This window comes from Onychomys torridus, chromosome 2 (assembly GCF_903995425.1).
Source record: "Onychomys torridus chromosome 2, mOncTor1.1, whole genome shotgun sequence".
Lineage (NCBI taxonomy): Eukaryota > Metazoa > Chordata > Mammalia > Rodentia > Cricetidae > Onychomys > Onychomys torridus.
This window is the reverse complement of record NC_050444.1, coordinates 130,216,334-130,243,008: the sequence shown is the minus strand read 5'-3', so window position 1 is coordinate 130,243,008 and position 26,675 is coordinate 130,216,334. Positions and strand designations below refer to the sequence as shown.

Sequence of the window (26,675 nt, the reverse complement as noted above, 5' to 3'; positions counted from 1 at the left end):
CAAGTTCCTCTCCTATGAACTTCCTATCCTCTGACCCCTCAGAAGCTGTGTGCACCTCAGATGACTCTGCAGTAAGTGTCACCTCTTCCTGGCTTCCCTTGAGCACAGCAGGACTTAGAAGGACTATGAAAGCGTTGAGAGTACAATCTAGATGTGAAATGATTTTTAAGTTGGACACCATTTTTAGATTATCTATACCTCTGTCCCCTATCATTAGTTTAGATAACTGTGCTAATTAATTTTTGTCAACTAGACACAAACTAGAGTTACCTGGGAAGGGGAACCTCAGTTGAGGAACTGCCTCCAGTAGACTGGCCTGTGGACATGTATATGGGGCATTTTCTAATAAGGGCTAATTGATGGAGGAAAGCCCGGCCCACTGAGGGTGGGTGGTGAAATCGCTAGGAAGGTGGGCCTGGGCTGTAAAGGGAAAGGAGCTGAGCAAGCCAGAGGAAACAAGTCAGTAAGTGGCCTTCTTCTGTGGTTTCTGCTTCAAGCTCCTGCTTTGCCTTCCCTTCATAATGGACTGTAATTCATGTGATGGAATAAATGTTCCTCTCTATGTTGCTTTCGGTCACGGTCACAGCAACAAAAGCAGACTGGGACAATACCTGTCTTAGCTTACCAGCCATTTCTTTAGGAAAGCCAACCCAATTCCTATGCTTTTCCACTGAAGTACTTACCAGACTTGTGACTAAGTATCTATTCACAATAGGGGTCACATATCTATCTCACCCACTGTGGCCATCCCAGCTCCTAGTAAAGTGCTGAGCACAAGGTAGGTACTTAGTGTGATGTCCATTAACTCACTAATACCCTAACTTACTAATTGCTCTGTAGTTTATCACAAGAGATCAGATGCTCCTCTTAGAGGGACCAGCACAGAGACGCTGATGCATTTGTTTTACTTTATGGGAGCTTCCTGTTTACCTTTATGCTCTGGGCCTTTATAATATCAGTTCTGCTGTTTACCAAAGACTCTCTTTTCAGAGTGGAAGCCCTATTACCCTCTTCGAGGGTAAAGAAAACATAAGAAAAGGTTAAGGAGAAACATTAAAACTTAAATGACATGAAATACTTTTGTGTGTTTGTGTGGTGACATATGTGTTCATATGTATGCATGTGTGCGTGTAGGCAGAGGCTATCAATCAATCACTCTTTACCTCTTTCTTTTTGAGACAGGGTCTCTCACTGAACCTGGAGCTTACCATTTTCACTAGGCTGGCTGGCCAATGAGCTCCGGGAATCTGTCTGTCTCTGTTCACTCCCAGATCCATGCCACTGTGTCCAGCTTTTATGTGGGTGCTGGGATATGAATTCAGAGGTCTTCATGCTTGTGTGGCAGGCACTTGACCAACTGAGCCCTATCCAATCTTGACACTCAATACTTCTTAAACCAACTGGTCAAGTTTATTGAAAGGATATGAACCACTTTAAACACAAATGGCAAAGGAGTGGGAGAACAGAAGAGAATGGAGATGGGCACCAGGAGACAAAGTGGAAACAGAAGCTTCTAAATATTTTAGCTACAACCTTTAACACTGAAGTACAAGGGCAAAAGAACTTCTACCCAGATCCAGGCTCAGTCAGATGTTACTGGAAGAAATAGTAGGGCAGATGGACACTATTACCAATTACCTTTGCTGGATAAAAATAAGGGGATGGCAGAGGCACCAAGGGGTTTAGGATGGCAAGTTTTCACAATAAGCCTTGAAAACCCTTCAAGGCACATTATTCATCAAATCATTCAAAGGTCTCAGCTCCTACTTAGCTTAGCTGCCTTCAAAAGGGCTTTAAAAACGAGGACTCTTTAATCTTCACAGCTTTGTAGTACATTACACACTCTTGTAAAGCAGGAGGGCCCGGCAGAGGGGGACAGATCTTTCTGCGCCACCTTACAAAGCCACATTCAGGCAGCTTGCCAAAGTCCACTGTGGCAGAGCCAGCATTCCTTACCATGTGCCAGGACTCGATTTTATGTGAGTTAGCTTCCAGCTTTGGCAGTTACTTGAATTTACAGTACAGTTTCCCATGTATGGTTTCCATCAAAAAATATATCATGTCTTTGCTCTACTGAACCTTTAAAAGTGAGACCTATCACTGTTAACGAAATGATCCACATGAATCCCAGCATGATATACAGTTGAAATGTGATTACAAACAAACAGACTCTGCTCATGAGATCATAAAGCCAGCAAGTGTGCGTCGCCACCACCTGGCCTGACTTCATCTTCTTAAAAATGTTTTTATTAGCAAATATTAGTTATACATGATGATGGGTTTCATTATATTTTCATCCATGTACATAATATATTTATCATGATCACTTCCATCCACTCCTCCATTAACCCTTACATGTTCCTCCCCCTTCTGCCAATCTCCTTCTTCCCATCTAATTCCCTCCTCCTTTCATATCTTTTCTGTGTGGCCCAGCTGGTTTCATTAGGGTTTGTTTATAGAAGCAACTTCATCTGTTTTAAATGTTATATTTAAATCTGTTTTAATATTATATGTAAAAGGTTTTCTCTAATATATAGACAGGAGCAGGATGAATCTGAAAGCCAAGTTCAGGGTTAAAAAAATGGCACAAGATCGTTGTATCTGCCCCTCTCACCACTTCTAACACCTTAAGAGAAAAGAAAAGGAAAGGAAAAAAGACCTCCTTTGGAAAAACATGTCCAAGTTTCCCTACCTGATGGGCCACTGGCAACAATGTAAGAGACTCGTCATTTCTGTCAACAAGTTGTAGTGAGTTGCTGTGTTTAAACTGACCCCCGATCTTACCCCTTTAGACACACATATCCTGTGCATTTCAGAGAGCTATTATATGGATTTAAGCAGACATAAGTTAAGCACAAAACAAATGTGTAGCCTCTTAAGTACGCCAGACTACTGTTCACCGAGGACAGGGAATATCATCCATGTACAGACAACACACACCAACACAGAGCATGCCACAGCAGGTCTGAAAAGGCTTACCAGGCTGGAGGTCAGGTTTGCTCTTTTTTCTGCCTTGCTCAGTGCAACCACATCACTTTCTATCAGGCTGAGTCTCTGTGTCAGGTTACTGAGTGTCTCATTCATCCCCTCGAATTTAAGGTCGCTCTGTCTCTGGTATCCCATTACAGTACTGTTGAGCTCCTCTAAGGAGTTGTGAAGGTACAGGATATCCTAGAGTGGAAATAAAGGAGCTGTGGGATCCACCTAAATACTGCAACTAGACAAGCAGGACAGGAGCAACCACTACTGTGTCAATGAGGGAAGGGACTTTTCCTGGCTGTGGCCACCAACTGCCTCGATCTGCTTTTGCTCTTTCTTCTTTAAACTATTCCCAATCTGCCCTCTCTGATTGTTTGGCCTCCGCTAGATGGGAGGGTGAAGAAGAGAACTCTCTGCAAGCTCCCTCTCTGGCCCCTCAAAGTGGTGAGTCTGGGAATTCATTTCCTCATGTTTACCTCATTTGCTGGCAGGAGAGCATATTGGGTTATTAACTGAAGTCCCATTAACTTAATTGGTCAGAACAAAGCTACCTTAGGAACGATACCAATTACTGAATTGGCTCATGTAACAAAAGCACAGCAAGTAGTGCATTATTTAGTACAAGATTCAATTATTTTTATTGACATATTCTAGTACTGATTGCTACTTAAAAAGGAATGATGGCTATAGGTTTTAAAGGGCATTAAACTCAGGACAGAAATTCTTCTTAGAGATTTCCTTTATTCTCTTTTATGTGATTCTGAACCCAGTATCCCTCCCCTCCTTTTGTCTTTAGACTGTAGAAAACACCAAGTTTCAAGGATATGTTTCTCAAGATTCTTGGAGTTTTCTGTGACTCAAAACAGCCATCACTTTGGATTTTGCCCAGATTGTTATTTCAGGATAATCAGATCATTCTATGTCTTTCTCTTTCAAGACATGAAAAGGAATTTACTTCACTGGTTGACATACAAGGGAGAAAGCAGAGCACCACTGAAGAGACAGGACCCTAAGTACCAACACCAGCCTTTCTGCTCAGTTCTCAGACAGGAGGGTCATGTATGAGGCACCTGCTAAGGCACCTCTGGGCCACTGTATGTTAAGCCCATAGTCCTCAGACTGCCTCCACAGCCCACCCAAGCAAAAAGTACCTGTTTTGAACTTTCCCTGTGGGTTTTCCCATCAAGTTCTGATGTAGGTGAAGATGGTGGCATGATTTGGTTGCTTCCATTGGTCTCCTTTAAGAAATATTAACACAAATGGAAGTTAGTACATAAGCAACAATTAAATACTAGGTTACTTAACCATCTCTTGCCTCCTTAGGATGTAGCCATGGATCAACCTACAGAAGTCTCCAAAAACTTACATTATGAGCCATCTCAAAGGTGTCAAGGGTATCATAGACTTTTGAGGGGGCCCAGCCTGAAGCAGAGGCTGGGTAGCAGCACCCAGATCACCCCAGGAATCTGACCTCCTCCTAGTATGCTCCTCAGTTTCCTAATGGAATGAATTCTTTAGAAATTCCTCTCTTCTCCCCCTTATTACTTTTGGGGAAACTGCATAACCAAGGACACAGGAATGGTTCATGCACACGATTGGTTTTCCCTTAATAGATGTTGATATCTTCCCTTTCCTCCCCACTGCTCTAGTCTCTCTTTGCAGACACTTAAATATAACTATAACATGTTTAGATTACATTTTCACCCTTACTGGGAAAAACTGGATGGCTGATTCCTTTGCAGCCCACAGCTATGGCTTAGTACAGTGAGCTAGGAGGAAGGTTACTATCAGGAGTCATGGAAGGTAAAAGATGCTGATTCAGTTACAACAGTGTCACTGGCAAAACAGCTCTCCACAAAATCTGAAATCCGAGACATTTATCAACCTTGCTTTCATACAAATTGAAGGTAAAATTGAAAAGAAAAAGATGTAACACCTATGGTTCTAGAAGCAGAAGACAGTTAGGAAAAAGTATTTTAGGAAATGGCTCATTACTTGAGAGCATGCACAAGACAAAGGGATTGGTGAGTTCTCTTTATTACTATGGGCTATAGAGGTTCTCAGTGGCAGGTGAAATTAGAAGTGAGGTGTCTGGACACCTATGTTGAATCTTTTCCCTCTAGGTTAGCTCCACTACATAACAAACAGTGACCCACTAAGTAACAGTGAGTACTACTTCAAATGAAAAACCCTCCTTTCTGGAACTCTCTGATGCAGCTCAGGTTCCTTGGTACAAACTGAAGTTAACTTGTTTCTCCATCAGGATAGCAAGGGCTGTGCCACCCTTTTTTCTACCTTTATAAATCCTCCAGGGAGCTGTTATAAAGTGGTTATTGCCTGGATGAATGTGGAGAGCTTGTATGTGCAGTGCATTAGGAGACTGAGATGTCTGAAAACGGCAAGGAGTTGCTTCCAGCTCAGCTATTTGTTGTTACACAACAAATCATCCTCAAAAAAAAAAAAAAAAAAAAGTTTTATTTCTCACTATTCTGTGGGTTTACTGAATTCGGCTTGGGAGATGGTGGAGGATCAATTCCACGTGGTCTAGTATGAGATGATACATATGGCTGCATCCCACAGACACCTGGTGGGAGCTGGAACATGTAGATGACTTTTCTTCCTCCAGATCATCTCTTCCCCTGGTGTAAAAACCCTGCTCAAATCCCTGATGCTCAGAAGAGTGAGAAACAATAACTTGCTGGAGTGGTTTGTTTGCAGCAATAAATGAGACAACTTTCTATTTCCATCTCCTTTTTTCTGATTCCTTTCTGATCTCCTTCTTTTCTTACCCTACTTGTTCCACCTTTGGAAAATGTGTTATGAGCATCTCCAATACTATGTTTACAAAAGACATAGCTTCAATTCTGTCTACCATAATGGTTTGACTTATAGACCATGTAGACCAATGCAGCAGAATAGGGTCTGGTTAGCTCATTGGGATCATGACACAGGAAATAGTGAGCAGGCACATGTTGCCTTTTTTTAATGTCTACATATCTTACCATACTGCTCTGCAGTAATTCCAAGGTTTTCTTATGTTCATCCACAGTTTTCTGTATCGCCTCCACAGCAAGATGGACACTATTTAAAGTATTGCCAATGGAAGCTACGCTCTGAATAGAAACAATGCAGGAATATCAGTTCTCCTCTAAGTATAACTGACATGTAAATATTCAAAATGCATAATAAATCCGTGAAACTATTTCCATAGTAGAAGTGACAGACATTACCCCTACCCCAGATTTCTTCATGCCTCTAACTTCCCAAGACAACCATTTTTACTTTCTGTCACTACATATCAGTTTACGTTTTCTAGAACTTTACATAAAGGGAACCAATGAATAGATACCTTCTAAAACCTTTTTTTAGTGTATCTTCTTTTACTAAGTGCAACTGAGATTCATTTATGTCTAAGCTGCTTATTAGCATGTTACATGCCATTATATGGTTTTATCAACTTGTTTATTCACCAGTGAATGGACATTTAGGTTACTTTCAGTATTTGACTATTACAAATAAAGCTGCTATAAACATTCATGTGGAAGTCTACATGTGGACTTGTGCCTTCATCTCCCTTCACACTTTCTCATTATCACAATACATAGATGAACAGCGGGCCATATGGCAGATCTCTGCCTACCTTATTAAAAAACTTACACACTATTTTCTAAAATGATTGTGCCATTTTACAGTCCCATTAATGGTGTTTAAGAGGGCTCCTACTACTTCAACATTCACAAGTACAGGTGCTGTTAATTTATAAAATATGCCCATTCTAATGGCAGTGAAATGTTATGCTGTTATTTTAACTACACTAAAGCACTAGCTAAATATAGATCAATATTTTAATTATTTCAACTGTATTCAAACTATGAATTCTATGTAACTTATACTGAAACAATTAGCAAAAAACATAAACATTTATTCTTTCTATGAATAGTTTCCCATATATATATATATATATATATATATATATATATATATATATATATATATATATATATATATATAAATCAAGCTATTTTCTCAATTAAAGAAAACCACAATCTTTCCTAAATAAAATACACTTTCCTAAAAAATTATTTATAACAGCCATAAACTGAAAAAAAAAAATAAAGGAATGAATCTGGGACTCACAGATAATATGCCTACCCTAAAATGTTGTTATTTGGTGGTTTTTATCCTTTTATTAAGACATACTGACAACTTACAGTATGACATCAGTATTTTTAACCAAAGTTATTTTATTATTTTGAGACAGTCTCATGTAGTCCAGGCTGCCATATAGCTAAGAATGACTTTGAACTTCTGATCTTCCTGCTTATACCATCCACATGCTAGGATTATAGGCCTACATCACTACAGCTGGTTTTATGCATGGTGCTGGGGATCAAATCTAGGGCTTTGTTCATGCTAGGTAAGCACTCCACCAGAGAGCTGCATCCCCAGTCTCCAAAGCAATGTTTCAAAATTTCACTGAAACAAGAATTCAAGGGAACAGGAGATGATGACATTTTCAATATTTAAAAAATTACATGGCATAACTGAAAGCCAGCTAGGTTTTGGAGATTAACTACCATTTCAAAACTGCATCATCATTTGCAATAAAAGCAGTGCCCAGCAGGATTTGCAAAGAGATAACATTTGGGGTAGGATCTAAGTTTGGGGTAGAATCTATGTAAGCACTGTTGTTGCAAAAAGCCACCATACACTGAAAGCCACCTACTGTTAGAGAAACCTCACTGACTGGCTGGCTCTTGAGGACACAGGAAGATAGTGAGCTCTTGTTTGGGGGTTGTTTTTTTAGGAAAGCAGCTGACAGATCATGTAAATCCTAGAATGAAACTCTGAAACTAGTACTCCTACCAACTGCAGAGTGCCTGGTACACACTGGAGGAAGCTCCACAAGCGCTCATTGAATTAACGAGAGCAAGAACAAGCCAGTTTCCTTTTCTAACATGAGACTGCCAAGTTGCTTCTGTAGGGCTACTGAGGCCTGCCTTTTCCTACTTGATCCTTGGGAACAAAGGCAAGAATCTGCTTCAATAAAGTTGCCTCAACCTTTTTAATTTAAATTTTGAGAGCAGACAACCATACTGGACAAGAAGCAAATTACAGGGACCGAGCACACAATGCTGTGGTTATAAAACATCAAGTTTTATTTTTGTTTGTGGTTTAGCAATTGCTCACATTTATGGACAAAGCATGGCATATAATTGAATCAAACATCACAGGCTAAATTTTAAAAGCCAAGGATGCTAGATTTAAAATTCACTGTGCTTTACAAAGCTCTTATTCCTCAAGTCTTTTTTTCACTTTTTGTTATGGGGGTGATGCTCTCTGCGTTCAATCAGAAACCTTGTTTTCCCTTCAACCCTTTTTCACTCTCCCCATCCTGCTCTAGGCATTCCTGAGTCTCATCCTTCTGTCTTCTACTTGTCTGCTGTTAACACTCCAGGGGTCAAATAAATGGAAATTATGAACTGCTGTTTGCACAGGCCTTGAGGTCTATGGTATACACATAAATAATTGTTTAGGACTTATGGACACCTTTAGAAAATAACACCAAATTGTTCCCAAAGTAATTTTTTTTCAGTTTATACCCGAGAGTGTTTAAAAGTACCCTTTGTCACACAACTGCTTCTTAATTTTTAATTTCTGCATTTCATCTTCGATTATCTTGAAACAGCAAAACAAACAATTGAACTCCTTTCCAATCATGGAAAAGTAGAGGTTTACAGCAACTCTCCTCCACAACAGGTCTGGGCTCATGAAGACAGTGTGATAACAAACTGAAAATTAAACTGTACCTGCTAACACAGTGGTCCCAGCAAAGCAACTCTGGAACACAGACAGACAAATAAAAAACTGTATCAACCATAAAGTAACCTGCTGAAAATTAAAGGCCTACCTGTCAAGGTCGTTTTGAACTCCACAGAACACAATGGTAGACTTCACACTGCTCTTTTGGAGCAGATGATTTCAAATGTCAGGCTTTCAAAGTGAACTCTTCAGAATTCCAGCATTAGGGTAACCATAGTGCCCAAACATAGCACTTACCTTCTGAAGTCCCTCTACAGTGCTCGGCAGGCTAAGTAAATCTGCAGCAGACTTGACATTGGCTTTCAGGTGGTTTACTGCAGAACTCAACAAAGAAATCTGAAAAAGATTAATACACAAAGAAAACAGAATTTGTTGAGTATGTGCTTCCTTCACAAGCTCTATAGCTCACAATGTCAAGGTACTGTCAGCTTTCAGGAACAGAATGTAGTGTTTTGGGAAGAGCTGAGAATCAGGAAGCAGCAATAAGCCCCCTCTTTCTCTGCCCAGTTTAAACTAAGGCCAAAGATGCAGAGCCAAGTGTCATTCTTTACCTTAGTCCTAGCAGCTGCCCGGCCCTAAACTCTTAAATTACTCAAAAGATGCAGTGATTACCACACATCCTTCAATAGTTGAACAGGAAAAAAACTGATGATAAAGGACCACTTCAAAACTTCACTTTGGTAAAATAGAAGACCTATTTAACTGAACTTCTGTTCCTGTCCGAGTGGGAACATAAATTATAAAGTAAAAGCCCATCATCACAAAATATAGTCCACAGGAACTGTACCCTGACAACTTGAACAGCACTTTCAACTACTCAGGGACTTGGTTTTGGTTTAATAATGTGATTAATATTTCAAACTCAATAGCTCAACCAAAGCATTACTTTGTACCCTGAAGGAGCTCAATAAATACCCACTGACTCACTGAAGGATGCAATGAATGTATTAAAACAGGAATCGAATCAAAATAAAATGTGCCTTCTTTTCTACTACTTTGGGGTAGGATTTAAGTAGCTGGACTCCTAACTGAACAGGGGTCTGGGGGAACCTGTGTAACATGCAATTTCAGGATCTGAGTTCACATTCTAACAAGTCCTGCAGTGTGACTCAAAATACTCTTCAAAGAGTCTTGGTGCCAGACTGCTTTCTTATTCTAAATTTTAGGATGAGAATAAAGGTTTACCAATAATTGCAACAAGAGTGGCCTCATAAACACCCAATTTTCTGGGCTCTTGCTACAGGCCAAACTGGCAGGCACCAGAGAATGTGAGACACAGCAGACTAGATTCCTTTTCATTCCTTCAACAAGTATTTGGCATTTTCTTTGTGCTGACACCTTAGCTGCAACCCTAGGGATTCAGCCAGAACATTCTGCTAAGCTGCTTCATAATTCCTGGCATACAGAGAGTGTGAGATAATGAAGGGTTGTTGTATTAAGCCGGTAAGTTTGGAGATCCAACGTAACCCAGCAATAGATGATTAGTATAGGTTACAAGAATTAAATGACACATGTGACTAAGCTCAGCACAGTACCCAGTACAAACGAGCAAATCAGTGGCAGTTCTTCAGAAGTGAGATTGAATGAGTGCTTACATATGCATCCTCCCTAGTGTTCTCAAACACACAGATCACTCACTAATGTTCTAACTATTCATTTCAAAACAAAAAGATGAGATACCTCATCCCACACTGAGAAATACTTTAGGAAGCTATAAACCTCATAGAGTAGCAATTATATCAGGAAGGTTTTTGTTTTTTGCCATTCCTTTAAGAAGCTATGGGTAATACTGAGGCTTCAAAGAACATAAGGAAACAGGCTTATTGTTCATGAGACTGTGAACTGGAAAAGGATTGTTTTGAAGGAACCTGAAATGTTTATATCCTTTGTTCAGCAACTTTATTTATAGAAACCCACCCTGAAGATTACTTGCTCACAGGCACAAAGAAATATGCACAAGTCTTTTTTATTTGTACCAGCAAAACACTAGAATAACTTAAATCCCTATCACTAGATGTGTAGATATATTCAGTGAACAAAGGACGCTGTAGTACACCACATATCAAGTATCTCCATTTACTCACATATGCACTTGGTGTAACCCATAAGCCGATAGATATTAAAAGCTATGGTAGTTTTACAAATACATAGGAGGTGCAGAAAGTATTACTGACATGAGACAACTATGTACACATGTGAAGGGAAGGGACTCCTCTCCCAGGTATGTTTTACAATTATTCTATATGCTCTACTATGTAGTATCTTTCAGACACTAGTGAATAAACTACTTTCAATGACAACTGGCCAGATCCTCAAGGGATAATAACACACTGCTCAGGGTGATCTGGGCAGAAACTATTCTGTCCAACATCTTGAGGCTATGGCAGAGATAGTCCAAAGTATCTTAGGAACATTATGGCCTCAGAGAAGGCTAGTGTGGCTGCTGGAAGCTGCCATTTCACTTAAAACTAGAGAAGTAATAAAAGCCAATACAGTGGGGGGGGGGGGGGGCGGCGAAGTGGCGCATGTCCTTAATCCCAGCGCTATGGAGGCAGAGCCAGGGCTACAGAGTGAGTTCCAGGAAAGGTGCAAAGCTACACAGAGAAACCCTGTCTCGAAACACAAAACAAAACAAAACAAAAAAACAAAAAACAACAACAAAAAAGAAAGAAAGAAAGAAAGAAAGAAAGAAAGAAAAGCCAATGCAGGAAGACTAGGTTAGGTCTTCTGTGTGTCACAAACACAGTGGATCTAAACTCTAGAGTGTCAGCTGCATCCTTGACAAGTGTGCTCTGGAGAGCTGACCGTCAACTCTGTAGTTGCAGATCACACAAATGGTGTTTTTCTCATTTAAAGGACCTGGATCCCAAACTGGTCACCAGCTCAGTTACACACCCTAGACCTCCCCTCTTCAGTAGAGCCAAACTGTGTGGGAAACTACAGAAAATGTACATGTATAATGGGACTGGAGAGACAAGGGGGTACTCTCCCATTATCTCTGATCTCAAACAGATACATTTTAGAATATGAGATTGGATTCAAGCATTACAGAACTTATCAACATACATCACATTTTACAATCTGAAGACACTAAAAACTGAGTTAAATAAAAACCACTACGGGAAAAAAAAAACCACATTCTAGCCAAAAGATGAGTTATGACGTCTATGCATATCATATGATTTTTTTTTTTTTAAATCAGCAAAAGTAAAAATAGCCACTGTAGACTATTTGCTTAATATAAAATTTATACTTCAAAAGCAGAAATGCTGTTTTTTTCTTTAGGGTTGATCTTAATGTCCTTTAAACAGTGAGGAAAAAGTTGAGAAAACAGATAATCACAAACCATGAATGATTATGAGTAGGAACTCCCTACATAACCCTGACTGTCCTGGCACTCACTATGTAGATTAGGTTGGCCTTAAATTCAAGAGATTCTCTTGCCTCTGTCTCCAAAGTGCTGGAATTAAAAATGGGCACCTGGCCCTACTTAATCCTACAAAAATGGAAGGAAAACAGGCTCCCAAGACTTAAGTATTTCAATGCTAGACTGCTACACAGCTGTGACCTTGGGTAAGCTCTTTTACCTTTTTTGAGTCTCAATTTTCATTTTCTTTCTTTCTTTCCCCTCCAGACAGGGTTTCTCCGTGTAACAGCCCTGGCTGTCCTGGAGCTCATTTTGTAGAACAGGTTGGCCTCAAACTCAGAGATCTGCCTGCCTCTTCCCCCTGAGTTCTGGGATTAAAGGCATGCACCACCACCATCCAAGTCTCAATTTTCTTATCTGCAAACTGGGGGTAACACTTCTTACTTCTTGTGACTCAGGACACAGAGAAAGGAGATCATACATGCAGTACAGCCAACAGAGCGGCCTGCACAATAACAATTATTACCATCACAACTCATTTTTCAGGCTGAGTACAGTGTATAATCTCCTAATGCAATTAGATGCCTATGCAAACCATCACCATACAAGTGCTTAAAAGAGAGCAGCAGGGAACTAGGAAGGGCACCTCAGGTCCCTGACAACAATGCTTGTTGATTTACTTTATCTCTGGCTTCCTTCTGTACCCAACGAGGGCTATAAGGAAGGACTAAAATTTCCTCAATACACAGTCTTTTCACTTATCGATTCTCTGACAAATACAATCCATTCTTGTTAGTAGGTAGTTATCTTCGGAAAAGCTACAGCAAATGCTGAATTAGTGAATGCTACACCACTGTTCCTAGTGTGAGGGCTAGGTTCCTGTGAGCCCTTTGGTCATGTTTTAGTAACTTACCAATATAATACATAACCTGTTTTACACGTGTTCCTGTTTAAACACCTCATTTAACGATACTGCTGACTTATTAACACTGAACACACAGCCAATAACACTGAAAGTGCTGCCTGAAGAAAGCCTACCTAACCGTGAAATCAACAACAAAGTGCACAAAAATGTGAAAAGTGACATGAAATATCACACCGGCCCCAGTTTGTTTACAATATGAGGACGGGACAAGACAGCAGGTGCTGTCTTGCTGTACTCCAGGTGTCAGTGTCTGTGGGTAACTCAGTTATTGCTGCTGTGCCTACACCAGTGGATGACTGAAAAAGCCTCATTCTTACAGACTTGAGGTTACAAATAGATTTTTATGAGGATCCGCTGTACCTTCCTACTGAGTGTAACCTCTCTTTCTCCACCTGATCCATTTCCCATTAGGACTTAGCCCAGTGTTTCTGGGAAAGCTGATCCCAGTCTGGGCTGGCTATTCATTTAAATAAGCGTTTGAACCATATGCTTCATGTCAGGCTGTTTACCTTCCTGTCTTCTGTTTGTCCATAAGATCACTGGGTAAGAAATTGCATCTTTTAATTCTAAGTCTATTATAGTGAGAATGCTGATGCTCCCCTAATGGTTTCATGTTCAAAATCTCCAATGTGGTGGCAGTTAAGAGGTGGGGCTCTTCAGGCATGCTAGGGGAGGGTTCTACCCTCATCAATAGCCCAATGACACTACTCTGCCCCTTCTGCTAATGAGATATAACAATAAGGCACCATGTATGAAGCAGACAATGAGCCTACACCACAGACCAAATCTGCTGGCACCTGATCCTGGACTCTTGGACCTCCAGAACTGTGAGTAATAAATTCCTCTTGTTTATAAGTTACCTAGTCTGAAGCATTTTGTTAGAGCAGTCTAAACAGACTAAGATAGAGTCAAAGGCTTAACTCCATAAAAGCAGCTCTGTAAACAAAAAAGGGAGGCCCTTACAACCGTCAAGAAGGAGTGGGCATAATACCTGAGGTTTCATGAACAGAACAGAAGTGTAAATGAAGTTTCACGTACTAGCTTAAAGATTCTCAAAGTAAAGTTGGATTTTAACTTCCCCAACCAGATGGCCTTCTTTTCCCAGCCTAAATTAACCTAATCTTACTCAGTAGTAGGAATAAACCTCGTTAAGTGATGGAATACATTTTCTTGTTGTTTAAGCCACTTTCAATTGTTTAAAAATGCCACTAGAAGCACGTGAATTGACAATTACCATTAGCTATAGAAACATGATTAAATGTTATTTTTACTATTCCTATTTTGCCTCAGGACAAATGCTGCTTACTTGAATAGAGCACCAAGTTAGTGTTAACTTTAGAAAACCACCCAGACTGCTGTGCTCCCTGAGAAAACAACATTCAGCTTTACTTTACCTTGTCCATCCCTCTGAGTCGATGCTAGCAGAGAACTCTATCTAGCATTTTGCAAAGCATGGTGCTACTCATCTGCAAAGAGTTCCGGTCTAACCTGCTCCAGTTTCACACACAAAGCCCTAGGACTTCTTACACTACACCAAGCACCAGCTTTCTCCTTAAGCAGTCCCAGAATGCCATGTATAAGGAGGAGATGGGAAATAGACAGTTGATGTTTATCTTTTCATGCAGAGCAACTTTATCCTGTTTGAGAATGGTTGACTCTATGCTACCAACTGGAACCCACGGATTGCCCGGGGGAAATGTTCATTCTCTCAGAGCTTCAGTACATCTTGCACCTGATGTCATCTCTGTCCATACTGCTCATTTGCTGTGTGAATGTAGGGCCACAGTTGGTTCTATTCTTTGTGTTTGAAAGGAATGAATATCTGCTTTTCTTTAACTACTGAGAGCCTAAGAATAAATGATAACTAGTAAATACTAGTTGCCATCACCCATCCATTATTTCCTGTGTGGTTAAAAATAAAATAAAATGGAACCAGGGTGGTGGCTCATATATTCTTGGCACTCAGGTGAGCATGGGATACATAATGAAACTCTGTCTCATAACCAAAACCAAAATAAAACACCCTCCCCCCTCCAATAGGAATGAATAGGAAATACTCTGCCATAAGATACTGACCATTTTTCAGGTGAGCCACTACTTTCAGAAAATTTCATTTTAGTTACTTATGGTGTCTTAGTCTACTTCCTGTGGCCACTGCTAAGTACCATAGAGTGGGTGACTTATAAATGGGCTTATTTAGCTCATTTAAGAACACATAACTTTTTTAACATGATTTTTTTTTTTTTTTTTTTTTTTTTGCTTCATCATAACACAGTGGAGGGTATCACATGTATGTGATAAGAGTTAATAAGTGTGTCAGCATGGGTTTCTCTTCCTTTTCAAGTAGCATTTTGGGGTAAATGCTAATTAATCATGAAAGGCTCTACTTCCATATACACTTGACATGTGAGCTAGGACACAGCATACTGTCATGCATGCTTCCTGGGTAATATAGACATTCTTCCTGTGGGTTCCAGGCGGAGGCCACTTTCAGTCTTAAACCACTAAACTATCCTACTCCCCAAATGTGACTGAAAGGTTTAACTCTATAAATATTTACAAGCCCTTTCTTCTAACAGGGCTACGTACTGGCTCATTTTGGTGCTCTGTGGACTCCACCCTGAAGAGCATGTTCTTTTAATATCAACAAAGATGAAAAACCTAATTTTAAGTATTTTATATGTGTATCATTCATTTGGTACTTGAGCTGGGTGGTGGTGGCGTATGCCTTTAATCCCAGCAGTTGGGAGGCAGAGCCAGGCAGATCTCTGTGAGTTTGAAGCCAGCCTGGTCAACAGGAACAAGATCCAGGACAGGCACCAAAACAATGGAGAAACCCGGTCTTGAAAAAAAAAAAAAAAAAAAAAAAAAAAAAAAAAAAAAAAAAAAAAAAAAAGACCATATCTTTTTCCAACTGAACTGAAAACAACAATAACAAAAAGCCAAACTAAAACAGCAACAAAAAAGTCAACATACAACTCAGACCTGAGAATGGGATCTAGATCCCAGTGGTAACTACGACTCTTTACACCTGTGAGAATCTTGGTCAACATCCTTAGACTAAACACCATCTCTCTGGTAGATTCCTTCTTTTGGAAGCAATGCCTACTGAGCTCTGCACAACTTTGAGGCTGAACAAGTTTGTCTAGACTTGCTTGTCTGACTCTACTGTCTGACTCCACTGCCTGCTCCTAAGCTATTCCAGTTGACCGTGAACTGAGTGGTTGTTCTAGATCTGACTTCCCACTTACACCACTACACTCCAGTGCTAAATCTCTGAGTGTGTAAAGTCTCTGAAACAAAACAAAACTCATCTACTAACAGTAGGCTTTCCCCTTTCCCTAGGAATTAGATGGCATTCCTTAGTTGATACCTATACTACTCTATAGAAAAAGCTGGCTCAAGTATTTACAACTTCCTCTATAATGCTCTACCTCTGAGGAACTCTGTGCATGTGCAGAAAGGGCTAACATTTTAAATACCTGGTAAATGCATTTTAAATTTGGGCAAGTAACTACTATTTTAACATGTTTGGATCACAGTCAAACTCCAACTTCAAGACAAAACCTGAATTTAGAAATGTATACGGAATGCCAACCAACCAATGTATATTTGTTTCCACAGCTTGCAGAGGAATAAAGTCACACTTTTGCTACCTGCTTATTCATTTCTGTGATGTTGATCCAGACTCGGCTCAAACCCAGCTCCCCAGATTCAATCTTCTCAAGTTGTTTTTGTTTGCTGAGAAGTTCATCATTAATTTTGGGGATTTCCTGGAATGAGCTTTTCTGATTAGATTCCACTGAAAGAAAAACAAGAACAATTATAAATAAACATCACATTCCTTCTGGTCTCAAGATGGGGAAAAAAGGGATCACAGGGTAGGAAAGAAGAGAGATTAGTGAGATGAGTGGATGTAATTATGGGATGACGACTTAATTCAGTTACCTAACTACCCTGAGAAAGGAAAAGGGAGGGCAGGGCTACGCTACTATTTGTGTAAATGTGTGTCTTTAACACTAAACCTTGAGTTGGGTGACTTAGCTCAAGGACAGAACTCTTGTTCGGCATCTGCAAGGCACTGGGTTCTATCCCCAGGACCACAAAACAAAGACAACAAAGAGAGGTGACTAAAAGCTGTAACAAAAACCATGAGCAGAAAGGGTTAGATGATTTCACCTCTATACCTTACTATTATTTTGAGTAAATTAATCAATTTCCTTTGAGATCAGTCTCTTTATTTGGAATACTGTGCAAGATTAACTTTCCAAGAGTGTTAGAAAGAAGGAGTCTCTGAGCCCAGAGCCTATTTATCAGTAGGTGATAAATGGTAAGTGTGACCAGTTTCCAGATTAGTCAGTTAAGACTTACTACTCCTATCCCATGAGTGCTCAAGGCGCCATTACAAACTACATCTCTAAATGTTGATTTTCTTCTACTTTAAGTTGGCTGGCTGTGAGGAGGTATCAAACACTGACATGAGGGCTAAGATTTTATTTTATTTCAAAAATAGCAGGAGCTCAAGATGAAAAGGGAGATAAACATGTTATGTGAAATGCAGGGGGACATTAGGACTCTGTGAAACAACAATTCCTGTGTGGTTAAGGGATTTGAAGCCTGAGGCAGAGGCTGAAAGTGCGCTCTCTTCTTTCTTTAAAAAGAATTTTTCCTCTTAATGGAAAATAAAATATTGATAATGGCTGTTCCTTCAGAATAAACCTACATCATTTTTCTTCAGGTTACAGACTTCCTGATTAGTTACACACTCTCTCTCTCTCTCTCTCTCTCTCTCTCTCTCTCTATATATATATATATATATATATATATATATAAAACCAAAAACTGGCATACAGGGCCGATATAAAACAATTCACTAAAATGAGAGCTCCATGACTTGGTTTTGTCCATTTCTGTATGGTCTGCACTCTGAATATAATTTTAGGCACTCAGTAAATATTTGTTACCTAAATAAGCCTGGTCTTTGCTGACTTCTCAACTATATTTCTCAGTAATTTACCCTCCTTTTCAATCCAACAAAGAAAACTCAAAAAGTAAAAACCCAGACAGCAAGCACACAACAACCAAGTCCCCATGGAAACTGAGGGCAGTGGTAATATCCCTTTAAGCAAGCCCACTATGGAACAACTCAGAATAATGAACTTAGGTATTTTCATTTATTTTTTAGAAGTAGCTGCCAAAGGATTGCATTCTAAATAACAGACTTCCCTAAGTGCTTTTAGTGTAGCATTTGATTTACACATGGTTTGCAGAATACATCCATCTTAGGCAATAAGAACATTTCATTACTCATCTAACCAATGCAGCTCTGTGTCATTGAATTGCTTATACAGTTTCAGCTGGGTTGTAAAGAAAAGCTCATCCCACGAATGCCTTCCATACTCAGGCGGTCAAATGCTCTCAGGAGGGAGGGAGGGTCTCTCTTTCCTAAAGTCTATATGCAATAAATAGGACTTACTTAGAGGTGGAAGAAGAAGTAAGACAAAGACATAAACAATCAGAGTTACAACTATTAACTAACGAACACGTAAAGCTGACAAGCCCCAGGACACTCTGGATCCTGAGGAGTCTATGAGCCAAGAGGGGATCGGAACCATTATCTGATGTGGGCTTTTTAGGAGAGACAGTCCAAGTTGAGGCACTGTTGTTACATAAATGGAAGTATGGCAAACAAACAACTTATGATTACTTATTCATGTTCTTTCATTATGGAAAGCAACTCATTTAAAATTTAATATGTGGAATCTCAAAAGAATTTACCTAGTTCTTATTTTTTCATTTTTATGAGTAGGAAATGGAAATCTCTACATACACCCTTCAAACACAACATACAGAATGTCAATAGTAATGCTTTGTATTCATACAATACCGTTATAATTTACAATAAATTTTTATGTAATTATCATCAAATGATATGTTACTGAGCCCCTACTGTGTGCCAGCTCCCTACTTTACACTATCTTACACAAAAGACCCTCAGTTCTCAGTCTAGAGGTAAAGGGAGGATCACCATAAATGTTGACAGGTGTGATAACAGAGTAATGACCAATGTGCTTCATGTGTCATGGGTAAGAAAATATAGGTTCAGAAAGAATGTGATTGTTCTAATTTTATAGTGAGTAATGAGAAGCAAACAGTCAAACCACATGCTCACAGGACCATAATACTTTTTTTGGTATGCCCAAGATGTTAGGGACACATCTTTGTGACTGTATTCACACAAAAGCATCTAACATTTTGTACAAAAGATCAAGCCACTAGTTTCCCTGTATGACCAGAAAAGGAAATGCCTGACTTATGAGTACTTTCTTTCTCTCCCAAATTTGTTTCCTTTCCTCTAATGTTTCACTGTTGACAGAGAGGAAGTATTGGAGATAGAATTTTGCTTTGAGTAACTGTGGAAGTCTTTTGAAATAACTGTTTCTGGAAAAAGAAATACTGAATTAAGTTTCAAGGCCAGGGGCTGGGGAGGTAATTCAGTGGCTAAGAGCACTGGCTGCTCTTCCAGAAGACCTGGGTTTAGTTCCTAGCACTTACATGCAAACTCACAACAGTCTGTAACTCCAGCTCCAGGGGATACCCTCTTCTGGCCTTTATCGGTACTGCATGTATGTGGTGCACAGATAAATGCAGGCAAAATATCCACACATAAATATACTGAACTTAAAGAAAAAAAAAAAAATGTTTCAAGGCCAGATAGTATTTTAACTCAAGGATCAAGTTACTCCTTGACTGCAATGAAAAAGTAAGCCATCTACTTTGATTTTAATTTACTTATTTATTTATTTATTTATTTAGTAAACAATGTTTTGATTTCTATCTATCTATCTATCTATCTAGTATACAATGTTCTGCCATATCTCACTGTAGATGGTTGTAAGCCACCATGTGGTTGCTGGGAATTGAACTCAGGACCTCTGGAAGAGCAGCCAGTGTTCTTAACCTCTAAGCCATCTCTCCAGCCCTACTTTGGTTTCTATTTCAGGTACTTCTTCAACACTCCTGTTCTTCATAGGTTCCTTGGAAGATTGATTGAATAAAGGGGCTCTGATTTCTCAAAAGGCATTAAAGTCAAGCAAGCAAGTGGTCTTATCTGAGTCAGTGAACTCCACTGTTTTGTTGAATTAAGAAGAAAAAAGAATTAACTTACTGAAATGTGTTAAAAGTAGAAGCATAATTTAAAAAATATGATTATTTAAACATAGAAAAATTACTCCATTTAGTTAAAATAACTGTTATTTCCTTTAAAAAAAAAACAAATAAAACTAATGAACAGTTCAGCAGTGAGGGTGCATGCCTTTAATCCCAGCACTCAGGAGGCAGAGCCAGGCACATTTCTGAGTTTGAGGCCAGCCTGGTCTACAGAGTGAGTTCCAGGACAGCCAGGGCTACACAGAGAAACCCTGTCTCAAAAAAACAAAATGAAAGAAATTAAACACACACACACACACACACACACACTAGTGAGCAATCAGTCCTAACAGTCCAGCTTATGGCATGAGCATGCCAGACCCCAGTCTTCCCTCCCTCAGAAAGACATTGCTTGTCTTTTCTTTCTTCCTCTTTCTTGTGTGTGTGTGTATGTGTGTGTGTGTGTGTGTGTTTGTTGTGTGAGCTTGTGTGTGCATGTGGTGGTGGTGTTCCTGTGATATAGCACGCATGTGGAGATAAGAGTACAACTCAAAGGTGTGCTTCTCTCCTTCCACCAGGGGCTCCAGAGATTGGACTAGGTCATCAGGCTTGCTGATAAGCATCCTTACCCACTAAGCAATCTCAGTGACCACTGGCATTTCTATTGTGGTAAATCAAAGCCAACAACAACAACAAAAAAACCAACCAAACTGACAAATTCAAACCTGCTTTACTCAGCTAGTGGACAAACGCAGTTTGGGCTCCAGGAAAATCCTCCACAATGATGGGAAGCTGACCCCTCACAGTCCAGGTGTATGGAGTCGCATCTCCTGAATATACTATTTTTGGGACTGGCATTAACAAATGCTTGACAAATATTTATCAACTGACTGTCAGGCCTACTACATGTCTGACATTTTCTAAACAAAGAGATCCATGGCAAGCCCAGCTAAGGCATAAATTACCTTGGTATCCTTTAAATATGGGCACAGAATAGCTGCATAAAGGGATCTCCTGAGGGCAGAAGTGAGCAAATGTATAAAGTGTATAAACATACAATCATTGTATGTGATCAAAACAAGGTGTGGCACAAGCCTAGGAAGCTCAACTAATTATGGAGGGTTGATGGGACAGAAAGGTGTGTTCAGTGGTCACATACAGTTCAACACTGCTTCCAAATTATGATTATTATTTACATACAAAGAAAATACAGGCTTAAAAATATCTGCAACATTGCAAAAACAAGAATTACACATGAGAAACCCTACAGTATGTACATTCTTTTTGTGTGCTGAACTTTGATTCAACCACATAGGCCAGGATGATTCTGGCAAAGAATTGTGGGCTTAGCCAATCCCATCCATGAACCAGAAATTCAAAAGAAAACCAAAGTGAATATTAAAACATTTTAAAAGCATCATCACTAGACACCAACAACACTCTGAGGAGTAGCTGTTCTTAGGTCAAGTGCAAAGCTTGAGTAACTGTAGGTCAAGAGAAGCCAAGTGAAGGAAAGCAGGAGGTTGTGAATATCTAGGCTTAATATGGATCTCCCAGGCTTAAGAGACAAAGAGCTCAGATTCTGGTTCTGGGGCCAGAGTTCTTTGAGGAGCTTGTGCTCAATGTCCTGGTTTGCTATTGCTATTGAGGTCTGTGATTAAGCTGAAACTGGTTCCTTAGCTTAGAAAATCAACTCTTGAAATCTAGAACCAAAAATTACACTGTTGTTAGAAGAAAGAGAAAATTTGTTAAGTTAAACCTGGTTGAAACCACTGTACAAACACACTTTTCAGAAAAAAAAAGTAGTTTGGATGTATGAAACTGAACTTTGTAATTAGAACATACGGCATTTTGTAATTTAAGAAGTCATTCATGAGATAAATGTCTCTTTTAGTTGTGTTGCATTCAAAGTAAGGACTGTTAGGACTATTGTACTTCTTCATGAATGTGTAATATACTTCAAAGGATCAAGAGTTTCCTAAAACTTTAAGATGATGACATTCACGGTATTTGAAGTTTTTTTCCCTTGAAACAGATGTCACAAACAAGCATCCTGTGGAAAGAAGCCTATTGGCTACCTATTAGCTACCTATTAGTTCTTGTTTTGTGCTTAAACACCATAAACACACACACACACACACACACACACACACACACACACACACACACACAGACATTCGTGAAGCTTTCATAGGCACTGGAATAGTAATATAGTTCAGCAGAGGCTATACATATGGATTTAGGCCTAAAGGGCAAGAGGACCAGGTAAACACTAAATTGCTAAACAAGCTACTTAATTGTTCTGATCTTGTTTTTTTGTTTTGTTTTTGTTTTTGTTTTTTTTCTCAAGACAGGGTTTCCCTGTGTAACAGCCCTGGCTGTCCTAAAACTCACTCTGTAGACCAGGCTGGCCTTGAACTCAAGAGTTCTGCCTGTCTCTGCCTCCAGAGTGCTGGGGTTAAAGGTGTGCACCACCATGCCCAGCTGTTTTTTTTTTTTTTAAAACTTTTATTACATATTTATTGATTTATTAGCACGTGTATGTGGGTGGGTGCATGCATGCCACAGCGTGTCTGTGGAAGTCAGAGGAAAACCTGCAAGGGTCAGTGCTCTCCTTCCAGCACACATGGTCTCTGAGACTGAACTCAGGTGATTAGGTTCGGCAGCAAGCACCTATATCTGTTGAGCCATCTTGCCAACCCAGTTTCTATTTTTTTTTTTTTAAGAACACAAATAGTAATGCTCATCTTTGCCAGCATGTATGTGGAGACAAAGAGAGAAAGAGAGAGCAAAAATAAATGCCCACATCAGAGGATTGTTTGGGGAACGATTTACTTGTGACTTGGCACAAGTGGACAGTCCATAAATGGTGGCCCTTACAATGATCCTTGTCCACTCCTACGTTCTTACACAGCGTCTCAAAAGAGGAAGTCATCTGACAGACGCTTCCACATTTTTAATCAACTGGTCCTATGACGTAGATGGAAACAGCATGGTGTTTCATCAGTCACTCTGCAATTGCAGCTCAGGCTGTAGGTGGAGTTTAATCAAGGCTCTGGACTCCTGGGCTACAGTTCTTCCCCTTTGCACTGAGCTGACTACAATGTCATAATCTGATGGTACATAGCCCTGAATTTGTTTATGGGTTGAAAAACAAATAAGTGTTACTACAGTCAAGTTGACAGTTGAGAAAGTATATAGAACAAAATGTGTAATTGCTTACCAGAATGGGCAAATACCTAATTTGGCATGGATCGTTTTTTTTCTAAAACTTGAAAAAAAGTTGACCACTTACTCGTTCTAAATTTTTCCTTGAGGGCATCCAGATCCTCCTTGAGAGCCACTTGCATCCACACCAAGCCAACACAGGCCACGACACACGCAGCAAGGATGACAAAAGCACAGAGTGGGTAGCAGATCTTGCAGCATCGTAAGTAGTCTCCCCTACCATGAGAACACATTCAACCATGAGTGAGGAAGCAGTTGTGAGGACAGCTTTATTAGCAACAGTATGCGGTGCCCTGCTATTATCTTCTCTAATGAATAACCACTGGATTTACCAGGGGACACAGGATAATTTACATCTAATAGCAGCAGGTTGAAAATGACTGAATAATATGATCTACGAAGAGTTCTATTGAGTACAAAGGTTTCACACCGTCCAGGAAACAGGGAGTTCCCATGGGTCATGGGAAGTATCTGTGGGCTCTGGATCACTGCCGTCAATTCTGGAGGGGGCAGGGGGAGGGGCTAAACTCAAGACAGGCGTAATGGCACATGCCTGTAATCCAAGTACCTGGGAGGTAGAGGTAGAAGGATTGCAAGTTCTATGCCAGCTTGAGCAAGTTGGTAAAGTCCTGTTTTACAAAACAGTGGGAGATGTTTGCTTGGTGGTAGAGAAGGTGCTTTTCTACCATGCATGAGAACCTAGCTCAATCCTTAGTAGTAGTACTAAGGAAAATAAAAAAAAGAATGGATGGAAAGAAGGGTAAAAATGAGTGGTTCTATGTAATTCTATCCCTGCACTGTAATTTACATAGCTCTTTCTCTCTCAAATATATGCTCACTTACCCAAGGAGACCTTGTTTCACTTATTGAAACTTCATAAACTTTTGACCAAGCTTTACTGCAAATGGAATGAAAGAAATAAGACCTGTTGGTTTAAGTGTGGATACCTGATATTTTTTAACCTACTGCCTTAGGAGGACAGAAATAGAAACATGCTAGATTTCACACCAAACTTCACCTAGCCTTCAGGTCTAAACTAACCCAGTAGGGTATCAGATGACCTTCACAAGACAAGCTCAGAATAGTCCTTAACTACCTTCTGAAAGTCAGGTAAAGAAACCATGCCTTAACAAAAGACACAGAGATTTTGAACACACTAAAAGATCAGAACTCTTGATGCCCAGGCCCTCTACCTAACACTTGTTTCCATATCCCAACAGAATCCCCCTTTTCTTTCAGTTTGGTCTGACAGGGCCCACGAAGGTTTCCTTTAGCTGGCTCATAAAACCGACCTCTTAACCCCCAAATCCTCAAAGCTCATTTGTTTTGTGGTTGCTTTACCTGAAACTGGTTTGGGGAAGGATTCCTTTCTTTCTTTTTTCTTGTTTTATTTTATTTTTGGTGCCCTTACCTTCCATACTTGTAAGGCTCATACTTTCTACAGTATGCCCCTGACCATAATCTCCCATCACCAATATCAAGCTCATTGAGAAAACACGAAATAATTATCGGTTTTAAGGTCCCTTGACCTACTTTTTAAAAATGCCTAGCCTCCAGAGCCTCTTGTCTCTGTCTCTATTACTGGTAACCTTATCACTCCTTTTTGGGCTACGAGCCCATTCCCAAGTTCACACCTCTGCCCTGGATCTGGAGATCTTGCTAGACATTAGGGTGACCTCTTACTCTTCATTCAGGATTTGAACTTGCCTTCTCCAGCACCCTTTCTCCCTCTTTGTTTTCCAAGGCCAATTTCCTGTTTTCTTCCCAAGGACTCCCCGGCTCCTTCTCATCCATCTGCCCAGCTTAGGGTAAGATGCCTTTTGCCCATTTATGCCCTCACCACCACTCCACTCACTTGACAAAACGCGAGCGATTTCCAATTGCTCCAAATTCTTCTTCTTCCTCTGAGCTGGACTCAGAGTCTGAGTCAGGAGGTTCAGTGCGAAGCAGGCGGTGGCTGCTTGGGCCTTTCTTGGGCTTCTTTCTCCGGCTGTCACCAGCCAGACCGATCAATGCATTAAGTTCTTTGCGTTTTTTCATCTTTTTGTGAGGGGTGAGTGGAGCGCCCACTCCTGAGCTGCCAGGTTCGTACCCGACGCCCAACTCTCTTGCTGTCTTGGAACTGCCTTCCAGGGTTGGAAATCCTGGGCCAGAGCCCCCTGATCACTCCCACCCAGAGGTGAGACTGACCAGATCTGCTGGGGGCTGGAGAAGGGAACCCAGAGGAAACTGGACGCAGATGGAGGGGGGAAAGTTACATAGAGGTGGCCAAGGAACTGGTGATCCAAAATGGACAAATTCCTAGAACAACAACTGCCAAAAGGAAAATAAAACAAAACAAAACCACCCGCTAAGTCAAGAACAAGATTCTTAGCCCTGCAGGCAGCCAGTATTTCTAGGAGTGCTCCAGAAGCTGAGAAAAGATACACAAAACTAAGGTACTTTGGATCTCTGGGATAAGATTCCCAGTGTAGAGGGAAAATAAACTTCGAGAACAAGAGACTTTGCAGAGCAGGCAGTGAGTATTCGCTAATCCTAGGCTGGAGAGGTGGCGACAGGAGAGGGTACTGACACAGCCTGGGCACTTAGAACACGCCCAGGCAGGAAGCCGGCTGGGATTCGGGATGATCACCTTTTTGTGGCTTCTGTCCTGAGTTTGAAAGACCGGCGAGAGAGGAGCTGGAGCCTGGGGAAACCCCAGCCCTGCTGTCAGGGCCTTGGGGGGCGCGGTGCTGAGGGGCGACCGCCGCTCGGTCAGCCCGAAGTGCTCCGAGTGGGAGGTGTTCCGCCACCGGCGACTTCCGCAACTCACACGCGCTGCGGCCAGTCCAGCCGCACCTCCGGCCCCTGCTCCGGCCGCGGCTGCTCAGGACGCGCTGGCGGTGGCGGCGGCGGCGGCGGCCGCAGGCTCCAGACCCGGGCCATCGCTCCAGCCCTAGCTCACTTCCCCTTTGGCAGCCGCCCCGGGCACAGCCTGCCAGTAAGCCGCGCCCCGATTGGGCGCTCCTGGTGACGTCACCCAGGAGGGCGCGAGCGGCGCTGGGGAAGTGGGGAGTTAAAGGGGCCGCGGCTCTGGCCCGGGTTGGGTCTGGCTTCAGGTTAGATAATGTCAGATTAGATAGGCGCCTCCCGTCCCGCTCCCCCACCCCAAAGGGAACCCTGTGAGACTGCAGCTCCCTGGAGCGGAGGTGGAGTTTTGCTTAC

At 40.9% G+C, this 26,675-nt stretch overlaps 1 protein-coding gene across 2 annotated transcripts in view; it reads right to left on the bottom strand.

Annotated features, from left to right (window-relative positions):
* Efcab14 (EF-hand calcium binding domain 14) overlaps positions 1–26,446 on the bottom strand; it is a 37,113-nt gene extending 10,667 nt beyond the window's left edge. Inside the window, exons 1-7 of one of the 2 annotated variants that reach the window (XM_036178185.1) lie at positions 25,327–26,446; positions 23,539–23,687; positions 16,751–16,896; positions 9,040–9,138; positions 5,982–6,092; positions 4,131–4,217; positions 2,980–3,171 (exon numbers count right to left, since the gene is read on the bottom strand). In XM_036178185.1, the coding sequence (XP_036034078.1) occupies positions 2,980–3,171; positions 4,131–4,217; positions 5,982–6,092; positions 9,040–9,138; positions 16,751–16,896; positions 23,539–23,687; positions 25,327–25,511 (969 nt within the window). In that variant the 5' untranslated portion in view covers positions 25,512–26,446. The remainder of the gene's footprint in view (positions 1–2,979; positions 3,172–4,130; positions 4,218–5,981; positions 6,093–9,039; positions 9,139–16,750; positions 16,897–23,538; positions 23,688–25,326) is intronic. The other variant, XM_036178183.1, reaches the window with a different exon arrangement.
* Positions 26,447–26,675: the final 229 nt, after the last annotated feature.